Source organism: Psittacula echo, assembly GCF_963264785.1.
Source record: "Psittacula echo genome assembly, chromosome: 10".
Taxonomy (NCBI): domain Eukaryota; kingdom Metazoa; phylum Chordata; class Aves; order Psittaciformes; family Psittacidae; genus Psittacula; species Psittacula echo.
Window position 1 is genome coordinate 551,322 of NC_137741.1, and position 18,934 is coordinate 570,255.

General features: G+C 46.1%; 1 protein-coding gene across 1 annotated transcript in view; it reads right to left on the bottom strand.

The window, feature by feature from the left end:
* The window catches only part of ALPK3 (alpha kinase 3), a gene marked incomplete at both ends in the record, with an annotated part of 36,427 nt that extends 18,032 nt beyond the window's left edge, over window positions 1–18,395 (bottom strand). The window contains 3 exons of the mRNA XM_080626509.1: window positions 2,213–2,334; window positions 5,563–5,601; window positions 18,253–18,395. Of these exons, the coding sequence (XP_080482635.1) occupies window positions 2,213–2,334; window positions 5,563–5,601; window positions 18,253–18,395 (304 nt within the window). The remainder of the gene's footprint in view (window positions 1–2,212; window positions 2,335–5,562; window positions 5,602–18,252) is intronic.
* Between the last annotated feature and the right edge of the window lie 539 nt (window positions 18,396–18,934).

An 18,934-nucleotide genomic window follows, 5' to 3' on the forward strand; every position in this document is an offset into this window, starting at 1 on the left:
GTTCGCTTTGCACCTCCTGCCTCTCACTCCCAAAGAGATCTTGAGCTCCTAAAATAGTCCACAGAGCCACATGCAAGAGATGACCATGTGGCATAGGTGATTCAGGCTGCTTTTAAGGACGTTTCCATGAAGATTCCTAGGTTTGTAGATTTATTAATTGAACTGCATAAAGACATCCCTCAATCTAGTTTACCAGGTTACAAAATACTGCAATAGGCTATAGGCTGAAGAGGCTTATTTGATACTTTTCTTCACTTGAGTAGAAAATGACACTAGTACCAGGTGAAGTTTTCAACTTCATATAATACACCAAGTTGTGCCACACAGCACCAGCAGGTCATCCAGAACTGGCAGACAGCATTCTGTCTACCAAGAGCAATGATGCACTGCAGAAAGAGCTACAGACTGGGCAGGGACCAGATCTGTCTCTAGACATCGATACTTTGATTTTGGTACAAGCAGAGGAGGTTATTCTTTGGCAGCATGTCTCCTGCACAATATACAATGAAATTTCTCTAGCTTTTCCAGGTAGGATGCTGGAAAGAACATGGATATAGCATTTACAAGGCCTCCTTCGTAGGGCTGACTGTAATATCTCTTCCCCAGGAATCTGTACATGCTGGGCATCACACACGCAGGGCATTTCCTTCCAGCTAGTCTCACGGTGAGCTAATGCTCAGATGCACAAATGCACTTCACCTTGACAGAGTCTACATGGAGCTGATGGTGTCATCTGGACTTTGGAAGAGATGAAGTTTGTTAAAAGCAGCTGTTAACCTCAAGGTGCAGATGTTGAAGGCTTAAGCCAGTGAGAGAAGTCAAGACTAGATACTTTAAAAGGGGCAAGAAATCCTAAAAGGGAGAGCAATACCACTGCATGTCCTTGCAGTAAGCAGTCATGGTCTGGGTCTGCAGCACTTCTACACTTTCAGGGAAGGGGAGATGGAAGAATTTTATCTGCTGCTACTCAGGATTTCCTAATATATTTAAAGATCACTCATTTTTTGACCTCTGACACTCATGGCTTACAGAATGGTGAGTTCCATGTTACAGAACAGTATGTTAAGCTTTTGCTTTTAGAAAACTTGAATTGGGAAAGCCCTTCTAATGAATCACCAAAGGGCATGGTTTGGAGCAATCTCCCTTGTAGCCCACTTTTGCTCTAGAAGCAGGAAGTGGTCTGCTGAGGTTAACAATATAACAGTTGTACCCCTGCAAGCACAGAAAGTCAGACCTGCAAAACAAGTGAATCTGTAACAGAAGAGGCAAGAATTCAAAGCCAGCAGCTCTCAGAGGGGCTCAGTCTGCTCTTCCTGGTGCACAGCTTATTTACAAGCATGTTTTTAATTGCAGACTAGATTTCCTAAATCTTGGGAAAGTCTTGGTCCTTGTGGCTAAGAGGCTAACTGGAGACATCCTCCTCCTTCCAAAACTTACAGACTTGTTTAATGTCTCTCACCGAGCAACTCATCTAAAAAATTGACATGAGCAACATCAGGAAGGATCACAGAGTCATAATCCTACACAGTTCGTACAGACTACCGAAAAAAAAGAGTTTGGAGTCTCTATATTTAAAAGACAAAAGCTCACCTGCAAAGGAGCTGCTTACCTTTACACCAATGCCTGCCATGTCACATCACCATAATGCCTTAGTACCAGCCCTCTTTTTCAGTCTCCCCCTCCTCCTGTTATTGGCCTAACCCCTTCTTGCCCAAGGTGAGATGTTAGCTTATTGGGCAGAAACCAGCTTTTATTTCAGCTGTTGACAGATGCACAAGTTTACCACTGATGCAAATGCACTCTAACCACTTACAGCTGGTGAAGAGAGCCAGAGTTGGCTCCAGTATGACAGCCTTAGTCTTCAAAATTGCATATTCCTGAGTTACAGAGTCCAGGATTAGAGAAGCAGCAGAGACTAGGACAATAACATGTAGCTGGCCCAAGCAGTAACCAGCATATTCCATTTTCTGGTCTGTAATTTGCCTTGTTTGAGATATTAGGATATGCCTTTGCCTCTTTACAATCTCAGATGGTTTTCCCCCTCCCCCTTAAATTAAAGCTGAAATCATCATGCAATTGCTGAATCTTCACTTGCATTCTGGCAACAGTGAACTTCTTAATGTGTTGCCTTGTTATCACTTGCTTTAGAGTTTAACTAGTGCAAGTCCAGCAAATGAGGCAGGACCGGGTTATTCACAGGAGACACTGTTACCTGTCACTATGCATGTGAATTTAGCATCAGAGTCCTCGGACACAGAACGGGATTTGATAGTGGTTTCAAATAGTGGCTGGGTTTCCTCCGTCAGCTGAGAAATGATTGCGCAGAAGGTGCTCCTGGAAGATTCAAGAAGCATTTCTTAGACATCAAAGTACTAGAAAAATCACAGGGTCCAGTTTCTAACTCATCTTAGAAGCCTAAGCTCTTGTTATGAACACCTTCCTTCCCTCCCATCATCTCTACAGCAGATTGTTCACAAGTCCAGTCCAGTGTCAGGGTAATTGACCTTTATTTCTCCCCTAAGATGACTGCTAATTTAAAGTGTCTCTTTGTCTTCACTTTTATGGCTATCAGGGTAATGAATGTCAAGAACCATATGTCTCCATTGCACCTGAACATTTCCTGAATCAGGCAGCAGGCCCAAAGCAGGACCCTAACAAAGTCAGCTTCACATTCCAAGTACTGCACTACCAGTGTTTCAAGTGTTGCTCTGTTCACTGGGACTTTATGTGTGAAGATTTTCTATGTAATTTCAGGCCAAGTGTCAACTGAACATGTCTCCCGAACACAGCAGACCTCTTTGAAAATTTCAAACTAAGACAAGCTGCCTGCTTCAGGGACAGCTCACTGAAGGAGACCTTGATCCTGGCTTGCAGGTTTCTGAGCCCAAGAACTGTATGTGAAGCTGACATCCATTCCCTCTTTAACCTCACTCGGCTGCAGGTAGGCACTCACACTACATACTCCATGAGTTCAGGCACTGACCTTGAAGTTCAGGCTGAGTCACCCAAATAGCCATAACTATCCAAACAGTGCAATCTATGAAGCTCAGAAAAGGAACTTATATTCTCCAGTCATTTAAGCACTATTCAATTTTTGCAATAAATCACCATACAGCACTGCCAACCCCGTTGGAGCATCACCAAGAGAGGCCCCAGAAGATCTGAGCTTTCTTAAAGGAAAATGGGATAATTCCACGTTGAGTCTTCATTTGGATAGTGCTGTGGGGCTCTTGGAAGGGAAGAGCTTCTTTCGTTTTCCCCTCTGGAATTAAAACACTACACGTTTACACAAGGAGAGAGGACCCCAAGGTCTCAAGTGCAAGGATCTTAGGAGAAACAGCAAATGTTGCAACAGAACTGGTAGCTGGCAGCTCTAATTATAGCATTTTCAGCACTGAAAGACATTCCTTAAACAAGTGATCAGTTTCTAGAGACATGCAAGAGATAGAACAAACTCTCAAATCATTCCTGACACAGCTCCACCACGAGCATGTGCTCATAGCACATGGTGAAAGGTCCATAAGGAAGACCCCAGCCTCACAAGCAGCCCTCAGCTTGCAGGCAGAATGCTGGTGCTGATGCTACTCATGCTCTACCTGCTGAGGAAGCAGACTTGTTCAGGAAGAAAAAAAACCCCACCATGTTTAGCATGAACCCTGCAAGATCAGGTGCTATGACAGGCTCTGCAGCAGGGACTGAAGGTGCCACAGCCATAGCAACTGCCTGTTTCATCCATCCAAAAACTTACCTGGAGGCTGCAGTCCTATCATTTTCACTCTGGCTTCCTGATAGAATAGGTTTGTAAGAGACACAGGGAGATGAATCCCTCAGTAACAAACAGCTGGGAAGCAGCGGGAATCTTGCCAAACTCCCAAGCACTTTGTGCTGGGCAAGGATACAGGACGGGGACAGCTGCGGTAGTTGCAAACTTGACTCATCTACTGAACGAGGGTTATAAGCACTGTCTATATGCAAACACATGTGCAATGGGGTAAAAAACAGATTCTACAGCTCAGACTCTTCTGTGGAAATCAATGGTCCCCAGGAGACTGGGGCAAGCAACTCTTCACACAGCTACAAGGCCAGGAAAGGGCTGTTTAAGCCAACAGCTGTTCAAACCAAAGAAACCTTTCCATGCTCCAACCCTAGGAGAAAAAAACCCTCCCATTTCCAAAGAGCAAGGCAGACAATCCAGTACCAAGGCAGTTACTGGTGGGGTTTACTGGTCTGGCCCCTTCAATACAGATCCCCAGCCCTAGGCCAGTAAATGCCTTTTAGATCTACATAAAGGAATTTTCCAAGCATCAACGAACATTTCATACACCAGCAGCAGAGCAACCGGATCAGCATCTCAAAAAAAGTGATGCACACACACACATAGTGACACTCATGACCAAGTTTAATCCCAGTACCATGCCATCGGTATCAGCAGGCAGTGCCAGGAATAAGTCTGGTCCCTTCAGTGCAAATCCCACAGTCAGGTGAAACACAACAAAGGCTACTGAATGTTCTAGGAAAGCAGCATCACAAGAAGCTGAGGGCTCCACAGGCAAAGCAGACGAATAAGAGGAGATTTGCCCAACATACACTTGGCAGGAAGCCCTGGAAGGTCTATTTAATCTTTCAAAGAAACCCTCATATTAGTCGCAGGGAGGGAGAGGGTAGAGGGGGTTTGGAAACTGCAGCACTGTGGGGCTCTCAGCTGACTCCCTCCAGCTGCAATGAGACTTGTCCAATTCAAATTGCTTTCTAAACCAGTAATTCAGAGCATTCAAGAAATCCTGACAGAAAGCAGCAGCCTCTATTTCTCCAGGCCTTCCTGAAGCTACATCTTTGTTGCAGAAAAGCCCTGGAGCCTTTGTCCTGTGGAAGAGGACACCATCAATTCAGTAGAGGACACTGGCAATTCAGTAGCCTTTTCACATTAAAGAGGGATTTCCATACAAAAGCAGTCTGCTGGAAAAGGAGATTTAAGAAGTGTATTCCTTTTCATCATTATTTTATTTTCCTTACTCTTTGGTTAGCAGTCAAACAGCTACAGGGGTGTTTTGAAGAGGCCTTTCCCTCCACAGTCATTCCTCTACCTGCTTCTGCAGCAAGTCAGTAATAGCAACCGATTTCCAAATGTGTTATTTTGCCAAAGGCAAAGTACAGCTGTATAAGTGCATTTGAGGGCAGAGTCCAAATGAATGAGGATCTTCACAACAAGGCACAGGATGGCAGGGGGAGAAGAAAAATGCTTCTCTTAAAGTATCAGGGCAGGCTCATCTAATTTTTAATGTCTCTGGATGGAAATCTCTCTTTAATATCAAGAAGTAGCTGAGCACCCATCCCTTGGCTAAGAAAGAGAAATATTTCTTGCACCTTAACACAGGAATTACAATGAACATTCACTTTGCTGTCTGCAGTTCAAGCACGTATTAGGGATCCAATCATGCAGAATAAGGCTGTTAGATCACTTCAAGGCTCTCTACTAATTAGTCGGTACCAAAGCATTACAGATTAATCATGTGCAGCCAGATTCAGTGTTGGTCAGAGCAGTTTAATGCAACGTAGTTTTACCTTCCTAAACTGGAGGGAGAGAATCTGCTGCTTGATAAGCTAAGCAAAAAACAGCATAAAAAACATTAGAAGGAGAAGCATGGAAAAGAGCTGAAATAAACAGACCGTTACAGAGATGATTAATGATGAGTTGTTTTGCACAGGTCAGAGTTCCTATTAAAAGAAGGCACAACTGCCTCACTCAGGCTGACTGCCAGGACGAGCAAGCCACATTATCAATTGAAATCAAAGGCTGTAAAAATGAAATAGTCGTTAACCGCAGAGAATAAGTGTAAGACATTTATACAAGTAGGTTTCCAAGAAGCAGCACCTGAGCCTTCCATGCACCATCCGCAGCGCTGTGCTCAAAGCAGCAACTCCACCCCAGGAGATGTTGGATTAAACGGCAGGCAAGAGTACAAACCGTTGCAAGCCCACTTCTCTGCTGGCAAAGCAAGTGGCCTGAGCTGGTCACCCTCTGCGCTTCCAAGGACAGCTCTTTGGAGAAGCTGAAAGCTCTCTGGTCACTATATAGAGCTTCCTAGCTTGCCACCCAAATTACTAGGGTCTGGCAAAAAATTAAAGTAAAAGAAGTAGACTTCACAAGAAGCTACAGGTTTTGCTTTCTTTGCAGGAACATACTAACACGTTATAACATTAACCAACTCATGGGAGGGGGTGAGTGGAATCAAACACCCAAGTTCTACACAAGGGACACCCAGATGAGCTACTTACCAGTGGCCACCAGCTCTCCCAAAGAAGTGTCTTCAAGGACTCATGTCCTAGCCAAAAGGCCACATTACCATTCTGTGGCAGCAGCCCTCTACAGGCTGTAGGAAATAACCTCTTGGCATTGACCCACAGCAGTCAGAGGCAGTTCCTTGGATCCTCAGGTCACCCACAGGACAATCAAAAGCCTAAAACTAACTAGGTACCAGGTAGTCAGCAGCACGTAAACTCAGTGATTTAATCACACTGAGCTATATCTTAGTTATGCCTATGCAACAGCCTCACCATTATATCCTCAGAAGCAACTGCAGTATAGACATCCCCTTTGGGATGTAAGAAGTCAGACTCCTATATTGGTACACGCAGACAGATCAAACCTTCTCAGCCTTGCAGCCTTGTGCACTAAAGACCACCACTGAACAACCAAACTTCAGTGCTTTATGATAAAGTTACAGAAGACAGCATGAAGAACCAACAAAAGTGCACCTCTTCAGGTCTCCTACCCAAATGACCACATCTGGGTTCTGTGCCTGTTCCAATAGCATGGAGCTCGGCAGGACTTCAAGTCTTACCCTAAAAATTACCACAGAGGGTCTCTTAAAAGTGCTCCTGCCAACCATATGGCACTTCCACCTGTGGGGCAGAATCTGAATGGGATTAGTAAGTAAAAAAGCAGTTCAGCTTGAAGGTCTGACACTTTACACAAATAATTGAGAAAAAAACACAGCATTCTGAAGAGCACACTGACTCCTTCAGATCAGGAGAGCAAAGAAGAAGTTTTAGACAGCTCTCAGGAATAGCTTTAACCAAAGAAATATGGGTGGCACTTGCCCTTTTGGCAGTGGCTTCACCCTCTCCAATCCCAACCGCATGATCCTAATCCCTCTCCCTTGCCAAATGCTGTTCACACGGTCAGAGGATGAACAGATCAGGTGTTATCCAGCTAGAAAAATCAAACACTAACCATAACAGGCTGAGGATCAGCCACCTGATCCATCTTGCATGAGCTGGGCTGGCCCATGGGAGAAATCAGACAGAAGACCTTTGTCTTTCCAGCTGAACCCCACTACCTAGGGCATTCCTTTCAGCCCCATGTCCTTTCCAACAGTGCAAGGCATGCCTTTGCATTACCTTACTGACCAGCACATCACCTTGTCCTCATCACCCCCAGACACCGTAACAGATTAGAGAGCTCAAACTGTACCTCCAGCTGTTCTCGGCCTGCCCTGACCTCCCACAACCCTCCCAGGCAGAGCCATCAGAGCTGACACTGGGCCAATAGCACCCATGTGCTGGGTCCATGTGCTCTGGGCTGCCCCAGGCAGCTCTGTCCAGCTGGAAAGATAACTCACGTGCTTCCATTATCTGAACCACCACTTTTCAACAGTAAATGAACCCATCAACATTTTGCATACCCGTGTAAGAGAAAAATGTCCTTCTAGCCTCCAGAAATACTAAGGACATGGGAATTGCCTGAGGAGCCAGCAGGGAAGATCCTAAAATGCTGCTGGAGAATGCTAGTGTAGGCAGAAGTGGTTTTAATCTTGCTTTCTTGCATAAGACAAACAAGAAGATGTTTTGGCTTGTACATAAAGAAAATCACTCAAATAGCAAGAGTCAGAATGAAGGGTGCCTGTGCCATGAACCCCTTGTGCTCACAAATGTGCTCAAACAGGGAGCTTCATCAATACTTCTTTTTAATCCCCAGTGTTGAGCACACAACCTGGGCTTTATTCACTGCACATCCTGAAACATGGTCTGAGGGTCTCTTCAGGATCCTTGATATTATCAAAAGAAAAAGGTAAAATCCATGCATTAACTGAAGTTTAACCTCAATATGCTAAGGAACCAAGTAAAATTTGCTTTCCAGTCTAGAGATTTAAGCACAGAGAGAGCAAGATCAAATTCTGAATGCCAGAACAGCCCTGTCTGCAGGCAGCTGGTGTTTCCCTTCATTCTAATGACATTCACATCATACCCGCACAGAGCTGCAGCAGCATAACTACACCAGACTCCAAACCAAACCCACATGATTGGAAACATGGGGCTTCCATGCAAGGCATGACAGATGCCCCAGCATGACTAGTCCGATACTCTGGGATTGGGCTGTCGGTGTCCTCAGCTCCCCAGAGACTTGCTAGTGCACACAACACAGGACTCTGCTCATGAAATGCAGCATCAGCAGTGAATGTGTCTCTCCTGAGCAAGCTTGGGAACATTCTAGCTCCTGGACGAAAGCAAACACTTATCTTACCCTGAGGAACACCTCTACAGTGGGTGAATCAAAGTCTAAAGGTACTGGTTTCTCTTTACTGGAGCTCAGACAGATATGCATGTCCAGCATCAGTGGGAGGAAAGCCTCTTCCAGCACCTTGCATTTATGAACTGAAGCACAGCTACCCCTGCAAGTACAGGTTTGGTTATTAACCACTGTAGTACTGTACCGTAGAATTATACCCCTCTACTATGTACCTTCTACCAGCCTCAGTTCTTTGAATTTTGTTTTATCAGATACTTTCAAACTCTCATGGAATTTTATCATCCTCTTAAAGGTTTTAGCTCTTCAATGACTCATAATTTTGCTCGGAAGTGAAGACAGTCTTCCCTATTTTTCATGCACACAGAATCATAGAACAGTTAGGGTTGGACATGCCAAATTTCAGTCTTGCTGCACTGGCAGGAGGCGGAACCATCAACACCACCCACTTTTTTTCGTCACTAAAAGTACTGCTGAGGTTGATGGCCTAGGCTGGTACATCACCCCACTGGCACTGAAAAGTTAACTGCTTGAAAAACATAGATTTTAAATCTGGCACCTTTTCTAACCCTCTCATGCAATCACTGCTTGAAATTATCCTCTTTCTGTATTTCTTCTCCCTGAGAGACAGAAATCTTTCTTCTTCCAGCTCATGTTCTCATACGGAAGTTGACAAGAGCTCAGGAAACTCTGAAATAGGCTTCACAGTGGTTCCATCCTCACATGTACAAGTACAGGGACTTGTACTTGCAGCTTGAGCTGCAACAGTCATTAATATATTTCAATGCTCTTCCACAGCACAAAAACTGAGCCACACAAGTTGTCCAGTGCAGCAAGTAAACAGCAAAACGTGTCACAACAGCAAGGCTGAGACGTATGAGTTCTGTTTTGATGGAATCAGCATTGCACAAAACCTCCTCAGAAAAGCCCAATGAGAACTGGCAGCCCTTCCATCCTGGGAGCGGGACAGAGGGATGGCCCTGGCAATCCCCTACAGATTCTTCCTCTTGCTGGCATTCTCACCGGTGACATTATTGGGCATGTTTTACACATGCAGATTTCCAAGTATAAGATTTCATATATGAACTTCTCTGCCTCCAAGGTTGACACTATTTGAGACAAATACAAAGCACTCCAAATGTCTTCTCCGATGTCAATAGCAACCCATTTTCAACATTTAAAAGCCAACAATGAAGCTTTCATGTACATATGTTATGCTTCTTTCCTGCCATGTGTCCCGCTTCTTGTCAAGTGCTTCATGCATGCACAGAACAAGTGTGTTTGTGTTTCATATACCATGACAACAATTACCAGCAATCCTGTGATAAAGCAGCTGTGAGTGCTATGGAGCTGTACAAGACACATTGTTATTTTACAGACTGGAAAGCGGATGTATTGAGTCTTTGCTTGGCAAGGTCACAGAACGAATTGATGTCGGAGCTGGAGAAATATGACAGTTTTTCTGCAGGTTATTTACTTTGAGCAAAGATAAACACAGACTTGCATGTAAGAATTTAGAGCTAGATGGCATTAACAGAGAAGGTGGAAAAAAATAAATTAAGTTACATGTTTCTGTATCAGCCTCTGTAACACTCTGAAGATGGCCCAGATCTATGTATTTTAATTCTGCATTATTGCTGCCTTTATGGTCCAAATTAAACTGGCAACTAGTTGAAAGACATCAAGGAATGAGAAAGTATAAAAGAAAGCATGAAGTCAGGTCACTGGAGCAGTTTGCCTTAGTCGACGAGGAATGGGTTAGAGACCAGTTGAGCAATCTGGACATCCATAAATCCATGGGTCCAGATGGGATGCACCCGCGGGTGCTGAGGGAACTGGCGGAAGTCATTGCTAGACCACTCTCCATCATCTTTACCAAGTCTTGGGAAATGGGAGAGGTGCCTGAGGACTGGAGGAAAGCAAATGTCACTCCAGTCTTCAAAAAGGGCAAGAAGGAGGACCCGGGTAACTATAGACCAGTCAGCCTCACCTCCATCCCTGGGAAAGTGATGGAACACCTTATCCTTGGTGCCATCTTAAGGCATATCAAGGATAAGAGGGTTATGAGGGGCAGTCAACATGGCTTTACCAAGGGGAAGTCATGCTTGACCAACCTCATAGCCTTTTATGAGGAAATAACACGGTGGATGGATGATGGCAGAGCGGTGGATGTGGTCTACCTTGACTTCAGCAAAGCATTTGACACAGTCTCCCACAGCATCCTCATAGCTAAATTGAGGAAGTGTGGCCTGGATGATCAGGTAGTGAGATGGACTGCGAACTGGCTGAAGGACAGAAGCCAGAGAGTTGTAGTCTATGGGGCGGAGTCTAGTTGGAGGCCTGTATCTAGTGGAGTGCCTCAAGGGTCAGTACTGGGACCAGTATTATTTAATATATTCATCAATGATTTAGATGAGGGAATTGAGTGTACTGTCAGCAAGTTTGCTGATGACACTAAGCTGGGAGGAGTGGCTGACACGCCAGAAGGCTGTGCTGCCATCCAGCGGGACCTGGACAGGCTGGAGAGTTGGGCAGGGAGAAACTTGATGAAATATAACAAGGGAAAGTGTAGAGTCCTGCATCTGGGCAGGAACAACCCCAGGTTCCAGTATAGGTTGGGGAACGACCTGTTAGAGAGTAGTGTAGGGGAGAGGCACCTGGGGGTCCTAGTGGACGGCAGGATGACCATGAGCCAACACTGTGCCCTTGTGGCCAAGAAGGCCAATGGCATCCTGGGGTGTATTAGAAGGGGGGTGGTCAGTAGGTCGAGAGAGGTCCTCCTTCCCCTCTACTCTGCCCTGGTGAGACCGCACCTGGAATATTGTGTCCAGTTCTGGGCCCCTCAGTTCAAGAAGGACAGGGACCTGCTGAAGAGAGTCCAGCGCAGGGCAACTAAGATGATGAAGGGAGTGGAGCATCTCCCTTATGAGGAAAGACTGAGGGAGCTGGGTCTCTATAGTTTGGAGAAGAGGAGACTGAGGGGTGACCTTATTAGTGTATATAAATATATAAAGGGGGAGTGTCACGAGGATGGAGCCAGGCTCTTCTCAGTGGCAAACAATGATAGGACAAGGGGTAATGGGTACAAACTGGAACACAAGAGGTTCCACTTAAATTTGAGAAGAAACTTCAGAAACAAGAAGTGAGGGTGACAGAACACTGGAACAGGCTGCCCAGGGGGGTTGTGGAGTCTCCTTCTCTGGAGACATTCAAAACCCGCCTGGACACATTCCTGTGTAACCTTATCTAGGTGTTCCTGCTCTGGCAGGGGGATTGGACTAGATGATCTTTTGAGGTCCCTTCCAATCTCTAGCATACTGTGATACTGTGAAAGCAAAGCAAATACTAGGCAATGAAATGCCCAGGAAAGCTGACATCTTCCTAAGTAACTCATTGTGTGTAGATTTTTGTAGCTGTGGGCTAGAAAAGCAGCAAGGTGAAAATAAAGTTGTTCAGAACAGTTCTGCCTTCCTTTTCTTGTACCAGGTGATGCTGTAAAGTGTGAGACTTAGTTGGCATCATACAACAGCCTCATTCACCCACAATCTTTCTCCTCTTGCTGAAACAGTGTGAGGATAGAGCAGGTCTTCATTCCGTCTCCTGGAAATGGCCTCTGCTGTGGAACAAGAGGTGCCCAGTTCAGAGCAGATCATGCTTTCCTGTCTATGCAATCAGATGGGATTCCAGGCCTGGAAAATGTCTCCATTTACGAAGTTTCCAGAGAAGAACAAAGTTTACACATGTGATATATTCTGTATTTTAACACTGGCCCTGAAGGCCACTGTTTGTCCAGCTCCACATCTTGATCTTCCAGCCTAGGTTATCAGCTCATCAGCCTACAGTCAGTTCTGCTTGACCTTCTAGAAGATAAGGATAGAAGGCTTTTTAATGGGGGCCAAAATGTGAAGTTTGGGATTATTATTCAATGTGCACAACTGCCAAGGAGCCCCACTCAAACCAAGCATTACTGTGCAGATAATTGCACTGAGAGGAAAGTGATGCCTCCGTCCTAGAGATCCTACAGATCACAGATGAATTTACTGATGCCTTTACTTTTGCCTTTGCAGTGGGTACTGGATGTTCCCTCCTTTCAGAGTTTGGGACACTTCCATCCGACACAATAAATGGACTGAATTTCCCCAGATGCAACAGCACCAAAAGGTTTCTTATTAGGGATTTAGAACACTTGTTGCCAAAATAGCCAACCAAAAGTTTGGGAGTTAGGGAACATCACTGAGGGGATCTGCTACAGGCCACCTGATCGGGACACTGTGGGTGAAGCTCTCTATAGACAGACAGGAACAGCCTCACGCTTGCAGGCCCTTGTCCTCATGGGGGACTTCAACCATCCTAGTATCTGTTAGAGGGATGGTATGGCCCGGCACAAGCAATCCAGGAGGTTCTTTGATTCCGCGGAAGACAACTTCCTCTTGCAAGTATCAGAGGAGTCAACAAGGAGAGGTGCCATGCTTGATCTCGTGTTCAGGTGGAAGCGGGGACAGGAGGCCTGGAAAGAACACAGCGACATTGTGCGGGAAGCTAGGGATCAGGTCAAGAAAGCTAAGTTAGAACCAGTTAGAACTGAGTCTGGCCAGGGATGTCAGAGACAACAGGAAAGGCTTCTATAGGTATGTCGCCAAAAAAAGACAGACTAGAGATAATGTGGGCCCTTTCCAGAAGGAAACGGGAGAACAGGCTACCCTGGATTTGGAGAAGGCTGAGGTTCTCAATGACTTCTTTGCCTCATTCTTCACTGGCAAGTATTCTGACCACACCACCAAAGTCTTGGAATCCAGATGCAGGGAGTGGGAGAATGAAGACCTTAGGCGCTCTGCAGGAGGGGATCAGGTTCGAGATCATCTTAGGAACCTGAATGTGCACAAGTCCATTGAAATCTATCCGTGGGTCCTGAAGTTCTTTACTGTGAGGGTGGTGAGGAACTGGCACAGGCTGCCCAAAGAAGTGGTAAATACTCCATCCCCCACAGTGCTAAAGGCCAAGTTGGACGGAGCCTTTGGTGATATGGTCTAGTGTGAGGCATCCCTGCCCATGGCAGTGTCACTGAAAGTCAGGAGAATAAAATTCCTTAATCCTAATGTAGCATTAAGAAGCAGGCACTTCTTTATTGCAGTGCTGGTGCCGGGTGGAATTTCCACAAATCAAGCACACCCCATGCTGATTTTGTTGTTACATTTATACACAAAAATGACAAGGTAGAACACTCCCAGTTACAGTGATTTGCATACAATTATAATATTCTCTTCTGCTACTACACTTGCGCAGGGGAAGGGTCTTCACTTGGGCGAGGGTCTTCTCAATCTGTGGGTGTGCTTTTTAGCATTATAATGAAGGCAGTTTACTTCAGGACATCTTAAAAGTAAGTTTTGTTGCCAAGTTGGCTGGCTAAATTTCTACCTTGCCAGGTTGTCAAATAACTCATCCTATATACAATAGACCTGGGTGCTCTGCTTATGGTCTAGTGAGTAAGGACTAAGGCAAACATGTTACAGAGAACAAGGACTCCAAGCAACACGGTGTCAGATTTCAATAACACAGCAACCCATGCTAACCTAAAGGCTAACTTCTTAAATCAAGATGTTCCTATAGATAACTGTTTCACAAACAAACACAAAATATAGAAAGATTCAGTAAAACTTAAGATAACCTGCAACAGCAGGAGATTGGAACTGGATGACCTTAAGGTCCTTTCCAAACCCAAATCATTCTATGATACTATGAATAGCAAGGTCCCATAGTAAGTTACAGATGCCCAGCTGCTGAAGAGGGAACTCCTCTGAGCTAAGACAGCTATGCTCCTCCCATGCTCTTCAGGAAATAAGCACTCTTGAGTTTTCAGCTCACTTTATTATAGTAACATATCTTTCACCTTCATTTGATATTATGTGCAAAGCAAGAGGTACAAGATTGAGGATGTCTTCTAGCCAGAAAAGCCAGGTGGCACAGCACTCTCCTGAGCTCAGCTGCCTCCACAACCAAAGACAGCATCCAAGAAAAGATCAGAGGCAATGTCACTATACTCTATAAATATCTGCATACGATGAAGCTATGACAGTAGAAAGATATTTAAGCAAGGAGGCAATGCTGTAACGAGACCAAAGAGCAGACATCAGCATTAGAAAAGAGGGGCAGATCACTTCCAATAGAGGAGTTTGCCTAGGACTCAGATGAAGTTTTTATATAAAATCGCACCTCTCTGCACAAGTCGTATTTCAGACTCAGCTAGTTCGTACATTAAGGACACCTGAAGACATGGCTTGAAGTTGTGGCCCATGAATACAGCCAAGGCAGACCCTGGAGAGGACTGACAGCTTCTCCTTTCACTTTGTGAAGTAATTACAGTCAAATGCTTTGAGACATAAGAGTTTAAAAAAAAGAAACCTACCCCAAAATAAAAAACCCCTGTCAACTGCCAGGGCAGAAGACAAGTCACCATGACCATAAGCTGCTCCTCACATTGTCTGATATCTGGTATGTTAAAAGACCAGAGAAGGAAAAGCAGTGATCTCCTGCCACTGAACTATCTGCTCACAGAAAAGATTCTTCCTAAAGACCAGTTCCCAAGGGTACGAAAAGTAAATATACTGAATATTCCATGTAATAGACGGATTCTCTCTCTATAGCCATTCTCAACACCTCTGCTCTTTTGACCCCTGGAGCACCACCTCTGACAAATTCTGCAAGTTAAAAACAAGAAAGACCATGTTCTGGTTTCCAAATTAGCATCCTTTAATTTATACAACATCCCTTTCCTCCTATAGGATTAGGGAGACCAAGTAAAATCGTCCAGTCTGCTCTCTATGTGGTTCATGAATGCAAGCACATGGATGAAACACATTCACAAGCCACATCAGAAGCAGCAATTGCTAACCTTAGTTTATTCTCATAAAGATATTTCCATGCCTATAAGGACCCCCATCATGACACTGTACTTGCCACTGCTTTAAGAATCAGTGAAGAGAGCAGGCAAATATTTTGTTTAAGCACACTCTACAAATACATATAAAGACAGCAACAGAGAAGCCTGAAAAACAACCCCACACTGGGTTTGGATCAGAATATCCATTTTTGCTTTCTAACCACCATAGCAGTCTCCCACCACAATTCTGTGTCTGCATCACTTGTCCCATATTTTTGTTAGCTCCAAACCCACCAAATTCAAATACTGTGCTGTGTTAGAGAATTGCTGAATGTTATCTGCTCTTAGGCATGTCACTCATCTTGCTTTTCAAGTTCTCCGACGCAAGTTCTGCAGATGCTCCTGGATTTAATTAAATTCATAATTGCTTTCTGCAAATCTTCTTGCTACATCATTCCACTTGCTTGCTTTCCAGAATTGATATGATACATTATTTCATTACAAGACAAAAAGCCTCACTTCATTCAAGCCATTGCCCTGCATTATAGACAACAACACAGTTTCCATGCATTCTGGCTCAAGTCTTTTAGGTGCTCTCAGGGCTGTGGAGGGAACGAGACTTCTAAATTCCTCCTCTCTAATTCATTAGAGAAACTGGAAGGTGTCATGAGCACATGGACAGGTCAGTTTTGCTATTCAGTGAATATTTACTCTGTGCTTCTTACAACAGAAGTGGCAGCCACTGAAGTTAACAGGCAAAATGAAATTAACTTGCTATGGGCTTTGAAGAACAAATACAGAAATGGGTTGAAAAAAGGACTGGACAATGTTTGGAAACGGAATGCACTGTTGATCTAAGTGTCATAGCACAGTGTCCCTTTACCTGCAAAAGCATCAGGGTCCCACGAAGCACCCGCCCACAGCACTACCCTGACAAGTTCAAGGTGTTCAGGACCCAGAGCTTTGCCGATACAGGCTGGATTTACTGTGCCTAAACCACAGTATCAACCCAGTCAGAAATGCTACATCTCTCTGTGCCTTTCTCTGTGGCCCTAAGGATCCCTTTGGGGATTTAGGGAAAAGAAAGCTCAGGGGAGACCTTGTAATAGTCTTCCAATAGTTAGGTATTAGTTGGCCTACAAGAAATCTGGAGAGGGACTTTTGACAAGGGCCTGTAGGAACAGGACAAAGGGGAATGGCTTTAACCTGCCAGAGGGGAGACTGAGATTATACACTAGGCAAAAGTTCTTCCCTGTGAGGGTGTCGAGGCGCTGGCACAGGGTGCCCAGAGAAGCTGTGGCTGCCCCATCCCTGGCAGTGTTCAAGGCCAGGTTGGACACAGGGGCTTGGACCAACCTGCTCTAGTGGAAGGTGTCCCTGTCTGTGGCAGGGGTTGGAACTGGATGAGCTTTAAGGTCCCTTCCAACCCAAACCACTCTGTGATAAGTCAGTGGGAAACACCAGAAGTATTGCTTGAAGGACTGATGAACCTCCCTGATTAAACTGATTAAAGCTACAATTAGAACATACTAGGAGGGAGGGGGAAGAGGGAGCGGTGGGGAAGTTCAAGCTACAGGCAACCAAAACACCTCAACATCTTATTTACTTAAAGACTCTCTACTTGTAATCTGCAAAATGAAGCCATCAAACTTGATTACAGATTTCTTTTGGTATGGTCCAAGGTCACAGCCTGGTTGTGGATGCTGTACGGGCATTTGTTGGTAATGAAGATGCCATGGTATGCAGATAGACTGCAATTAGATCGCATGCTACGATACAACGATAAGGGAACTGAATTAAAGCAATTTAACTTTGGCATTACCCCAGTTTAAACATCTGACTTCCAGATAGCGCTTTCTAATCTCTTTTGGTCCTGTATTTATTTTTACGAATCTCTGATTCTTTGAGGCATCAATGCTTGACACACTGGAAATGGATTATTCATAAATTGTTGAAAGGAAAGAGGCACACTTGTTTCAAGAGCTTACAGACTGAAGAGCATTCCTAGTGAATTCAAAGTAATTTATTTTGAATGACTAGCACAATCACTGACACCTTTGCCTCTGCTGGCTCGTTGCCTTGCATTTTTGTATTTGCTAACCTCAGTCTCAGTTGACAACATGTTTATCATACCTTCTCCCATGCAAACAAAGCCTTATTCCCACCACAGACCCTGTGCCTAAGGCCATTTCTGACCTAGGAATGCTGTTCTCATCACTGCTTGGCCTGTATCTACATTGTAGAAATACCTTTTTGACAATAAGATAAGGCACACACTCTGCGGGCCCCTTGCTTGGCGTCTGGTGTCGATAACACACACGGTTTCAGTACAGTAGAGGCAGGAAGGTCAGCGCAGAACCCTGTACCCAAGTTTAAGTTGGGAGGTGCAAGCTCGTGTCCATCGTGATTTCACAGCAAGGCGATGGCCTCAGCACCTGCCCCGGCTGCATCACCACAGAAGCGCGGCCTCTCCTGGGAAGCAAGCGGGTGGCTGCAGCAAACGAGCTCTTTCAGAGAGCTCGAGCCCTCACTTGGTGTTTCCACCCTGGAGGAGATCTCCGGGCCGGGAAAGGCCGTTACAGCCGTTCCAATTCCAGCTCAGCCGGCGTCTCGGCCTGCTCGGGGCCGGGTATTGCCTTACATGCTGGGCCGCTGCCAGCCTGCTCTCCTCCCGCCTCGCTCCGGCCAATTCGTCCCCGCGCACAACTCCCCGGCCTTCCACCTGCCTTCGACATGTATCCCGCAGGCCCCGTCCCAGGGCCCGGCGGCAGCATGCACCCACGGCGCCGGCCGGGCCGGGGGACACCCGCCGCACCCCGGCCTCTTCCCCCCGGCCCGGCCTCCTCACCTGTTCTGGGGCCGGATGCCCAGCAGGTAGCTGCGCCGGTCGGGGCGGGAGGCCCAGGCCGCGCTCTCGGCCTCCTCCGCCCCCTCTATGGTGTCCGTTCCCCGCCCGTGGAGGCCGCCGAGGGCGCGGCGGGGAGAGCCCATGGCAGCTGCCGTTCCACAGCTGCCCCGACCCCGCCACTGCCCCCCCCCACCGTCCCCGCCGGCATTTATAGCCGCACCGCACATGCCGCTGTCACTCGGGGGCGGTGGCGACTGACGCAGAGGCTGCGGCCCGGCCTCCAGGGGCCGGGGGCCGCCTGCCCGGCCCGGCCCGGCTCGGCTGGGGCATGGCTGCTGCTTGGCTGCACGGCCCCCTCCTCCATCCGTCGCTGGCAGCTCGAGCTTCTGTCTTCAGGAGAAACGGCATTATTATTTCATTTATAATAACACCCCCACCACCCCACCCCCCTCAGCCTGGGGACTTCTTGCATCTCGAAGACATCTCTGGACCAGCTAAAAAATGCCCAATTTCTTGAAGCAACAGGCTCCCACCCTGGGCAGCGGCACCACTTGGTGCAATCACGGCAGTCACATCTTGCATTGGCCTCTGGAGCATCTCACGCCTTGGTGGCTGGGGTTTTATCCCGTGCTGCCTGGGAAAAGGACTGTGATGTCATTTTTTCAGTCTCCATGAAAAGGAC